The following is a 12,385-nucleotide window of genomic DNA, read 5'->3' on the forward strand; positions in this document are numbered from 1 at the left end:
GTATTTAATTCGTGATCTATTATAAACTGTTTAACGACGAAATTTAGCATACACGTATGCATAAATATATATACTCGAGCACTAGACATGGATACACAATTAATATATAAAAGATAAAATATGAGTGCTTACGTATCAATATTGAGATTCAATATTGTAGGATAGTACGTAGAAGTAACGGAGATGATAAACACTAGGTTTGACTTACGAGTAAAACCCTCGAACAATACCCATAACCTCCTTAGTAATAACCCATAGTTTTCTTAGCTCTATCCCACTTGAAAACCCATTTTGAAAGTGACACGCTCATGACCTCGTCGTAGTATTTTAAGTGATATAATTAATAATAATAATAATAATACTATTAATAATAATAAAATAAATAATAATAATCTTAATAATAATAATAATAATAATAATAATAATAATAATAATTTAAATAAATAAATTTACACATAGTAATATATGTGTAAAACAACTCGCGCAGAAACCTGGTATTTATAGGCATAATTCCTGATTCCGATACCCATGCGATCGCATGGGTTTTATGCCTATTTCTCATGCGATCGCATGGCCGTCAGATCCAGCTCACATATTTTTGTTTTTTTGTTTGTCGACATAATAATTAATAATATATATAATATATTTAATTTATATAATTAATTATATATTATATTAAATTCACATGCATAGTTAACTTGTAATTTTTGTTCCGATAAGTCGTACGTTGTTACGCGACTTATGTCCCGGTTCCAGTTTTTCGAGTGTCCCTTCGTACGCTGAGAAAACTTGTAATTTTCATTCTGGGACACGTACCTTTGTCAAAATATAGCCTTAAATTATCCCTAAATTATACCACCCAGAGTATATCTTAAACTTTAGAGTATTTTGGTCATTTACTTATATAAATCATTGTCTCGTTATTTATTAATATAATAGTATTTATCAAACGTTTCATAACCAAGTTAATATCTATTCTCAATATTTATAAACACGTTTTAAAATACGTATCGCAAGTTATTCATATAATTAATTCTTAACAGTTAATATTCCTTATTATTGTATGTGTCCAAATTACGTTATTTAAATAAATAATTCACCATTTATTCCGCATACCGTTAAAATGAATGATTTCTCAAATCAAGTGGATCTCTCAACAGAGACTCGTAATAATATCATAATTCTTAAGAGACTCGGTAAATATCTTTTACTTGAATCGTTTGGCATAAACTTTTAACTCTGTAGTTAAATATATCAATCAGATAATTAAACCAATAAGTTAAATGCACAGTATCATATCCTCAACACTTTGTTACGTTTTCAAGTTATAGTATATGTATCTATATATAATTGTTCGCGTTTCGTTGAGAACAATCGAAGATTAATTGAACAGTTCAAAATTTTGAGATTTAACTTCATAGACTTTGTTTATCGTGTCGGAAACGTTAATCATACAAGATTAAGTTTAAATTTGGTCAGAATTTTCCGGGTCATCACAATTACCAACCGAGTAAATGAATCCTTATATAAGGTACGTCTCGTTTGTTGAACTATTGTCAAAATTGACTTTTTGAAACAACTTTGAATAACTTTTGTATGTCAATTTCGAGCATTAGGATTGTGATACACTATGACCTGACCTAGCTTGATAGACATTTATTAACCAACATATGTTCTCTAGGTTGAGATCTACGATTATTTGATATACCGAGTTTCGGTCACATTACGATGAACAACTTTATGTGCTGCTAAGGTGAGTTTCATATGATCCCTTTTACTCAATATATTTTTGGGCTGAGAATACATGCAACTGTTTATACATACTGAAAATACTAGATTTATATGCGTGAGTTTCATTTGCTCCATTTTTAATTGCTTTTGCAATCTATATTTTTGGGCTGAGAATACATGCACTTTATTTTTTAAACGCAATGGATACAAGTACATACTAAATTCTACACTGAGTTTGAACCGAAAATCCCTTAGCTTTGGTAACTAGTAACTGCCAGTTATAAGAACTGGTGGGCGCGAGTAGTAGTATATGGATCCATAGGGCTTGATATCCCCGTCCGAGCTAGAGCACTAGCCTTTTAACGGACGTATGCTATTTGAGAAGCGTACACGTTGGTTTGCGTGTATTATTAAGATGATTATACAAAGGGTACAAATTATATATACGTTAAGTTTAGTTACCAGGGTGCTCAATTTCGTAGAATATTTTGATAAACGTTTCTGGATGAAACAACTAAAATCTTATGATCCATCTTTATATACAGATTATGCGAAACATACAAACTATGAACTCACCAACCTTTGTGTTGACACTTGTTAGCATGTTTATTCTCAGGTTCCCTAGAAGTCTTCCGCTGTTTGCTTATTTGATAGACAAGTTATGTGCATGGAGTCTTATATGGCATATTTTTCAAGAAAACGTTGCATTCACCAATTCATCATCATGTACCTTATTTTGACTGCATTGTCAACGGAAGTACTATTGTAAACTATTATATACGGTGATTGTCTATATGTAGAAATCATCAGATGTCGAAAACCTTTGATTTAAATATTCATTTATGGTGTGCCTTTTCAAAAGAATGCAATGTTTACAAAACGTATCATATAGAGGTCAAATACCTCGCAATGAAATCAATGAATAACGTGTTCGTCCATATGGATTTGGAGCGATCGTCACACTTGTGGTCTATTAAAAGATTGAAATAACTGTTATGATAAACGTATGAACTCACCAACCTTTTGGTTGACACTTTTAAGCATGTTTATTCTCAGGTATGAATTAAGTCTTCCGTTGTGCATTTGCTCAATCGAAGGATATTACATGGAGTCATTCATGACATATTTAGGTCAGCACCTCGCAATGGGACCGGATGTTGATGACTTCGTCCAGGTGGATTAGGACGGGTAGTCACAAGTCTGCCTCAGATGCGCCGCATCTGAGGCAGATGCGCCGCATCTGCATCTGTTTCAGCAATTCTGGGGCAGTTTACACTTAGACGATTTCAACTTCAAACAACCATAACTTTTGACTCGTTAACATTCAAAACACGTATCTTATATCGTTGAAAAGGTAATTTAAAGAGGAATACAACTAAACACATTTTATCAATCAATTCCATCATTAACAACAAAGAAAACCTCAATAAATGATCATTAAACGTTCAAAATCAACGTTTCAAGTTCATAAAACGCATTTCTTGACTCGGGAATCCAATTCACACATATGATATGCCGTTTTGAAGGTATTGAAATGTACATTACAACTTAACACTTACTAATAACATTTCATGACATTCAAAACATCAAAAGTTCGTTTTAAGTCTATCAAACCCTAACCAAAATTCACAAAAATCAATAATCATGTGTTTGAAGTTTTCTTAATCAACCTACGTATCAAAACGAAGCTAGTGATACTAGTAACACAATTAAAACATGAACTTTAACGTTTAAACAACATTTAGTCAACCAAAATCAAAGATTAAGCACGCCCATTTCAAATTCATGCTAGTTACTCCAAAACAACAAATCGAGCAAACAAAACATATATTCATGTTATACTTGAGCCATAAACACTAACTAACACCATTTCAAGTATATAAAACGAATTTAGAGAAATCTAGTGTTTTAGAAATGTTACCCAAATGTGATGAAATTGGTATCAAAATGTAGAGGATGAAGAGAGGATCACGAATATGTAATTTGTTTTGATGTTTGATTGCTAGAATTGAAATAGATGATGAATTAGTGGATTGGGTGTTTGAGTTCCAAAAATGGAAGTAGAGAGAAAAGAGAGAAAGAGATGTGAGATTGAATGAGTGGTGGTAGTGGTGGGTTGACTAGTTGACCTAGTCAACTAGTTTGCCCATTTGACGCCAATAGTCCCTCGAGTTTAAAAGCGGGTGTGGGAATTAACCGAACGAATATTTTAAAAACGCTCGAGTAAACGAGTGATGTTATAATTAAATAACGGGAATATTATGAACGTTAGTCAACGGAAACTACGAATTTAAATAACGAAAGATATTATTAAAAAAAAAAAAGACAGTGTTAAAAATAAATTTAACGGAAAAATGCGGGATGTTACAGTTACTTCCCCCTTATATATATATATATATATATATATATATATATATATATATATATATATATATATATATATATATAGGGGCAGGATCATTGGGGAAGTAACCAATCGGGGGGAAGCGGGGGGAAGCAAATTTTTTTTCTTTTTTTTTTTGAATTTTTTTTTTTCCGGCATCAAGATCACACGAAAATATGAACATTTAGAAGAGACACTTCGTGATGAATGTTATTATTTAGGCGGAAAAACGATCGACAAAAATAACATTCAAGATAATATTGTTCGTGAAGAATATGAACGTTTTTTTTTCTTCATGTTCGTGTTAAAAACTCAATCTAAAATCCTAAATCTAAACCCTAAATCTAAACCCTAAACCCTAAATTTCTAAACCCTAATATCTAAACCCTAATATCTAAACCTCAATAGCTAAAACCTCAAAATACGCTCGAAAAACACGATAATTGTTATATATTACTTCTTCGAGCGTTTTCCCGCCAAAATAAAAACATTTATCACAAAGTGTCTCTACTAAATGTTCATATTTTCATCTCATCTATAATGTTCGTGAACAAAGTTTTTTCAAAAAACGAAAAAAGGTTTTTGTTTCCCCCGCTTCCCCCCGAATGGTTACTTCCCTCTTGATCCTACCACTATATATATATATATATATATATATATATATATATATATATATATATATATATATATATATATATATATATATAAAAATTACTATCTGAAAAAATAATACAAAATGGATATTTTTTTAAATTAAAAAAAAAAAATTATGAATTTTATTTTAAGAAAATGTGAGTCTCGACCTGACCCGACCAAGATGATCCGACTCGTTTAGATCCGATCCGTTTGAATTTTGAGACACATTCGACCCATAATCCGTTTTAACCCAAAACCATTTAAGTCTCAAACCCTCAGTCAACCTGGCCCGTTTGCGTTTGCGAGACTTAATACTATAGTCTTCGAAATAGTAGACATCGACGATACATATGATTTTAATTAAAAGATTTTTGGAGAGAGAAAGTAAAGTCTAATATGGCCGAAGAAAAATCACCGAGTAACAGAGATCGGGAGTTGCTTATTCCCGTCGCTAACACCGCCGCAGATGACGACGGTGCGTCCCCCAAACCCTCACCGTCTTCCACTTCAACATCTCATAACGCCGGCCGTGAGGTACATCTTTATTTACTTTTTAATTGCTGTATGATGACTTGATTGATTGATTTGGTTTTAGATATCGAAATTAATTGAGACATAGCTAGGATTTTAGGTTTACTTACTTTATTTACAATTGTGATTCATTTTTTTGTGTATTTTGTTAGTTAACCTCTCAATTTTTAACATCTGTGTGTAACTTTAAGGTCAGATACTAATCAGGGTTTTAGATTTAGTTTACTACTATCACAGTGAATATCATACTTAGCACTCTAGCAGGAAGGAATTAGGGTGTAAGTAAAGTGGTAAATGAATGATAATTATGTCTATTTTATACAGAAATTGGTAATGTTATTTTTTGAAGTAACTTAACTTGTAAAAGTTGGTTTCAGAAGCTTGGCAGTAATATTAGTCCTTAAATTCTATCATGCATCTAATTTTCGTTTTTTTTGTTCTATTCGTTTATAAGTACCATGACGGCACTTGCATAGTTAGGATTATAGTTTAGTTTTCCTCTTCGTTGACTGTTTTACTTCTAATTGCGATATTCTTTCGGGAACCGAACCCTATCTACCTAACGTAGTGTTTGATTTTCATCTGAAAAACAACTATTATGTGTGTAATTGTTGGTCATAACATTTTTTGGATATGTATTGGGTATTACTTTTTTCTTATGTGCTTACTGATACTGTTTTTTTTATGTAGACTTTCTCCAAAGTTGTCAGGAGTTGGGCGTCTAAAAAGTTCATGACGGGATGGTATTCACGTGTTTCATTTTCAATCTTCTTTTTTTATTCTTTTGATATTTAAGGAATCTGAATATAATGTTGTAACTTAGTTCTCTTAGTTGCAGTTCAGAACGTCTTGTATATCTTAAGTTGGACCTTTACTAATGTTATTGAATATGTTCAAAGGCAAAAAATTAAGTTGGCGTACGCATGTATAATGTATGAAGGTATTAGATGGATGAGTTATTAAAGAATCATGCTTTGTAGCTTAAAAGTGTTTTGTATCAAAATAAAAGAAACAAAGGGACAAAACATATACCCTTGAATTCCTGAAATTGGCTAACAAGATGTTCTCGCTAACTTAAGGCTTTTGGGCCGTAGAAAATTGGGTTGACTATAACAAAAAGCGTTAAACAGGTCCACATTAAGGTTCACTGAACAACTAGTATGGTTAAATGGTGAGAGCAAGAAAGATTTCACTTCTTTGTTATTTGGCTTTAGTCATAGATTATTCTTGGGTGAAGGTTTTGTTATGTATGTTTGTTTTATTACTAGGTTGCAGTTAAGGTAGTGAGCGACTGACTGCTTTCAGTTATGTCATTATTAGCTAATAACTATGTATTATCTAATCAATTTTTTTTTTTTTTACTAATCTAACAAGTATTTAGTTAATTATCATACTTCTAACATGCTTTTGATGCTCTTTGCAGTGTCATCCTATTGCCAATAGCTATTACTTTCTACATTACATTTTGGTTTATACATTTTGTGGATGGGTTTTTCTCTCCTATCTATGCTCAGCTCGGCATTGATATATTTGGTGAGCACATAACAATAGCTTCTTCTTTGATGTGCCATGCGTGAATAGTTGGGGTGTTCTTTCACTATTTTAATAGTTGAGTTTCATCACTTGGGTTTTCTGCAGGTCTTGGATTTATGACTTCCATCCTATTTATATTTTTGGTCGGGGTGTTTATGTCATCATGGTTGGGTGCATCCGTTCTGAGCCTTGGGGAATGGTTCATCAAACGAATGCCATTTGTTCGCCATATCTACAATGCATCTAAGCAAATTAGTGCTGCCATATCTCCAGGTTGGTGGTGATTAATCTTTCCCTTTTGTGTTTGAGATGTCTATAATACATAAACACCAACATTTTTTTGAAATCTTGCAGATCAAAACACTCAAGCTTTTAAGGAAGTTGCTATTATTAGGCATCCACGTATTGGTGAATATGCATTTGGGTTTATTACTTCATCCGTCATACTCCAGGTTCATTCTGAAATCTAAAATTTGATAAAGTTCCAATTGTGTATGAATTATTTTGACGTTTTCGTCCAGGTGGAAAACGGGCAGTTAATGGGTCAAAATGGCTTGGGGTCAAAAGGCCAGCCCACCAACAGTTTCTTATCCATTTTCTATTATTTTGACTTATAAATGTATTAGTCAATGGATAATCTAGATTGTTCGTTTAAATAATCAAAGTTTAATGCTCTGTAAGTATTTAAATACTATTAACTTTTAACTACTTCAACCCTATACGTAACCCCATTTTGTTTACATAGAAGTGGGTTAAAATGGCCACTTCTAGTCATCTCTATTAAAAACAATCGATTACACACTTGTAATAGTCGGAAGAAAAAACTAAAAGAAATATACCTAGTTGATTAGTTTGTCATTATTTTAAAATTCCATTGGGATCTTAAGATTTTAATGTGTATTGGAAAATCTGTAATACATTTAAAGATGAAGGCGTGCATCGTAAAAAAAAGGTTTCTGGGAGAAACTACAATGTTGATTATCTTAAATTATCACTATTAATCGTTCTCCAGTGAATTATAATATACAGCCTAAAGCCAGACTACTTACTTGATCCAGGCGTGCGTATACAGTAATATTATTTCTTCGTAGACTATACAAGTAAAGTATGACAAATGATACATGTCAAATGGATTGAAGGGGCAAGAGTGGCCCGGAGCCTATTTTGCATGCAAAAAAATTGATATGGAAGCATTCTAAAAATTGAGTATTATTAAGAGACTTTAATTTTTGGAATCGTTTTTGCCACCAGTAATTCATGAAAAAAATTCATAACGTTGGATAAAAAGTGTCATCAGTTAGTCCAAGTAAAAAGATTTCTTGCTTTGCTCCTGTTACCCAATCCACTTAACCTGCCCATTTTGCCTTCTTATAATTGAATTTTAAGATATCCGCATATGCCAACTTGTGATTATCTTGCATTTTCAATTCAGTATTGCACGTTTCGTAAAATAAAATATATTTTCTCAAATTACAGAATTATTCAGGGGAGGAAGAGCTATATTCAGTATATGTCCCAACAAACCATCTTTATATAGGCGATATCTTCTTGGTCAATTCAAAGGATGTTATCAGACCGAACTTGTCAGTCCGTGAAGGAATTGGTGAGTAGTTGTTCCTTTTCTAGTTTTTATGTGCTGTGCATACTTCTTTGACCATTTCTGTAGAGTTCATATAATCAGTCAGTTAATCTACTCAAATGCATAAAACCACTAAATTAAATTAACATTTTTCTAATGACAGCCCTAAGTGTTGTATTTTAAAAATTTAAATATGCTTAACTTATTTGTACATTAGTAATAGTTTACTCTTTTATGGAAATATCCTCTCTTAACCACCTTAGTTATATGTAGTTTTGTAATTATATGCATGCAGTTGTAAATTGTAATGTAATTGTATGCAATAAATATAATTTTTATGATGTTTAAGTTGCGCAACTTACTGGACCCACTCAGTTTTCTCTTCCATGTCCTATTATCCAATCAAAAACAAGTAGCTTCGAGTACATTATTATAATTCTTATAATTAATAAAGTTGGATAATTGGCTCTTGTCGTTCGTAAAGGTTTATTTTGTTTTTGGGTGCAGAAATTGTGGTATCGGGAGGCATGTCTATGCCACAAATACTATCAACACTGGATACAAGTGTTAATGCTGACAGACCTAGAAACAACAGAAGTTGAGAATACATGCTCATATTCGATATCATATAAGTTAAGTTAAATCAGCCATTGGATCGACCAACGGTCCGTTGTTTAGTTTATCGATTATTTATTTAGTTACGGAATCTGATTGGACTAGCGTATACTGTGTAAAGAAGTGTTTTGTGTGTGTGTGTGTGTGTGTGTGTGTGTTTGGTAACGGCAGTTCATAGTTCAAAGGTGATATGATTATGTTTTGCTCGATTGTTTCATACATGTAGCTTTAAATCTGAATCATGCTAACGAGCCCAGGTGAAATATATGTAGATAAAGTTTGGATTTTTCTGTTGGAAAGGTTGTCATTGTATGTGTGACGGGAGTTATGGATTTTGATTCATAATTCGTGAATATCTATTTTTTAAGTTATTTTAAATTTTATTGATTGTAGGTTAAGTCATGGGGAAACAAGGTTACTCCCTCCCTCCAAAATCTATTACAAAAAACAAGAAAAAGTATACATGTACTTTTCTGTTAACTACTAGTTTTATTCATTACTTTTTACTTATTATTTTGTCGTACATGTATAAAGTAGGGGTACAAAAGAACTTTATCACATTATTTTTTCCTATTTATAAAAGTAGACAAATAATTCGGGACATTCAAAAAGGAATAATGGACAATAGATATGGAACGGAGGGGGTATATAATTTGTATGAATTGTGATAGGTTTAGATTAAATGTACTGGCTTTGGCAAGGTTGACAGAATTACAAATCGCTCGGATGAATTGAATCGTGAAGGCCCCTCCAATGTTGATTAATTTGACTTGCGTCTTTGTTGTTAGAATATTTATAGTTAGTTTGTTGAATGTCTTAGTTTGATTGTTTGGGCATTGTATAAGGTAGTTGTTTAGTTTGTCAGCGTTCGGATTTTTACTCGCTTCGTTTTAGCGATTGTAGTCTGAGATAGATTCGGTTGGAGTTTATAACCCCCTTAAACTTTCGTATCGAAAACGAGAATTTTTTTTCCTAGGCATTACACCATGGCATGGCAAAAATGACCCGCGGCGCGGCCCTTACATGTATCTGATGGTCAGCTTGGCTCAACATTCTGTCACTGAAAAACACTTACAGGCCACGACGCGGCCAAAATGACCCGCGGCGCGGCTCCACGTTGAAACTGGTGACAACTTTTGCCTCTTTTGCCTTGCTTTAAAATGTCACTTTAACCATCTAAACATTATACCACAATGTTTTCCAAGCATAATTCGTTAACCAACTTGTTAACTACATAATTTAACTTTTTCCCGCATCATCATGAAACTCAAAATGTCACTTAGTCGCGCACGACCCGTTACATGTTTTATACATAGCATTTTGACCCAAAATGACAAGTTTAACACTTGGTCCCACAACATTATTTAAGCATCTTTTGACTCTTGGCGTTAATAAGCGGTTATCATAAGGCTAGGTTCAAATGAAAGACTTGCATACCACTTATTAAATTCCAAATGCTCCACTAATCCTTGTCGTCCCAACCTTCTTAAGCACCTAACAATACATTTACAACATAATGGGGTAAGCTATACGCTTAGTGAGTTAATGATAGGTAAATGACTTGAACTTAAAACATAAACATGAACATAAACATATACGTAAACATAACCTTCCAACCCCGAAGGTTGCTTTCGTGATTCGGACTTTATCATCTTACTTCATAAACACCCATCTAAGCTTATTTCTTGACATGGATTTAGTCCAAGCTTAACACATTAATCATGGATATAAATCCAAGCTTATCACATAACATGGACATCGTCCAAGCTTAAAACTTTAACATGGATATAAATCCAAGCTTATCACGTGACATGAACATAGACGTAAAGTCTAAGGTTTTTACCTTAACATAGACACATATTCTAAGCTTTTCACCTTGACATAGACATGAAGTCTAAGCTATTTACTTAGTGAACTTAATCGACACCCTCTTGCACGGATGCAATACGGGAGCATCAAGCCACTCATATTATCATATTTCATATTTATAATATACCATAAGCACACTTTCATATTTAAACTCAAAAACATAGAAAAATTCATAAACATCACTTTTACATAACTCGTGATCATGGAACTCCATGATCACCCTTGACCTGCCCATAATACCCCCATAACTCACCTTTGACACTTGTCGATTTGCATCCAAGCTTGTTTCCTTTCCTTGATTAGCACCTCAAACCTTAACTTTGAACTAGCAAGAAAAGATGAAAATAAAGCTAGTTTCTTGCTTCCTTTAGGCTCTAATCACCCTTTCTTGTTCACTTTCGAATTTGTATGAATTTTAGATCACTATGATTTTGAAAACCATAGTTTCTTTCTTTTCTTTCTTTCTTTCTTGAAACTTTCTACCAAATGAACTAGAAGCCTCACACTTGTTTAATATATTATGACTTTCACTAGTTGGCAACTTAGGTCCCTACCCACCAAAACATAGTTTAAGTGGTCCTTCTCACTAGCTAACACGCCATCACATTTCATACTTTGCAAGACTAGTTCTTTTTAACAAAATAAGTAAATTGAAATTTTGGGATGTCACAACTCTCCCCTCGTTGAACTGTTCGTGTCCTCACGAACTATCCTTTTTTACTTCTTTGTGAATTTCGAAAACCTTATCAACTACATTTGAACCTTCACTGGTCCTTGCACATAATTCATTACTTATTGGGACCAATTTCCCTTAATCATATAAAGCTTCTAATAATCATGAGTCTTCCTTAATCTATCAAGGGTTTTCATCTAATTTAGTTATCATTTATACCTTTGTCCTCATACTTTCGAGACCTCTTTCACTAACCTCTTTCAAGTTTGATAACCAAAGTACTTAGTTTTTTTTTACTTCCTTACATACTTTTCGAGTCGACGATTCATGCCGTCAACATTGATTACTATCATCGTCATCTCGAATCGTGTTTAGTACCAAACAATAAAATGACTTTATCCTTTTGTGTTCATCATTAATTTCTATGTCGTAAGCTTTTCGTATAATTGCACAGTACATTCCATAAGTACCTTACTTTTCTTAACTGAATTATATCATTCACCAATTTTACACTTGTAAAATTCGTCTTTCAATTCTCTCCATAAAATCACACATTACATGATTCATTTGCTTAAATATTAAAATCTTCTAGAACCTCTTAATTCTATTCGCGAATCTATACAAGAGTTCGCATTTATCCTCCACATATCACTTTTTATACAAACTTACATACATTTGAGTTTTCATAGGTTCTTTCTTTGTAAATATTTTTACCAAAACCTAGAAAGTTACATTATTTCATTGTAACGACCCGACTTTTTCGACTTATATTTTTGTGCTCTATACTTTCACGAATATGCGTATATGTGCGTACTGAGCTAGTTTATGCTTTGGG

At 32.7% G+C, this 12,385-nt stretch overlaps 1 protein-coding gene across 1 annotated transcript; it reads left to right on the plus strand.

The window, feature by feature from the left end:
- The first annotated feature begins 5,083 nt into the window (after positions 1-5,083).
- Positions 5,084-9,389, plus strand: LOC139890512 (protein LIKE COV 1-like). Its single transcript, XM_071873389.1, has 7 exons — positions 5,084-5,284; positions 5,972-6,024; positions 6,705-6,814; positions 6,920-7,087; positions 7,169-7,266; positions 8,291-8,417; positions 8,901-9,389. Exons 1-7 carry the CDS (start codon positions 5,147-5,149, stop codon positions 8,993-8,995), a joined length of 789 nt encoding a protein of 262 aa, XP_071729490.1. The 5' UTR covers positions 5,084-5,146; the 3' UTR covers positions 8,996-9,389.
- Positions 9,390-12,385: the final 2,996 nt, after the last annotated feature.

The sequence above is a fragment of the Rutidosis leptorrhynchoides genome, chromosome 2 (assembly GCF_046630445.1).
Source record: "Rutidosis leptorrhynchoides isolate AG116_Rl617_1_P2 chromosome 2, CSIRO_AGI_Rlap_v1, whole genome shotgun sequence".
Lineage (NCBI taxonomy): Eukaryota > Viridiplantae > Streptophyta > Magnoliopsida > Asterales > Asteraceae > Rutidosis > Rutidosis leptorrhynchoides.

Coding starts and splice junctions, on each gene's coding strand:
- LOC139890512 (XM_071873389.1), top strand. CDS start 5,147: ATGGCCGAAGAAAAATCACCGAGTAACAGAGATCGGGAGTTGCTTATT. Junction 7,088..7,168: donor TAGTGCTGCCATATCTCCAG/GTTGGTGGTGAT, acceptor GAAATCTTGCAG/ATCAAAACACTCAAGCTTTT. Junction 7,267..8,290: donor CTTCATCCGTCATACTCCAG/GTTCATTCTGAA, acceptor CTCAAATTACAG/AATTATTCAGGGGAGGAAGA.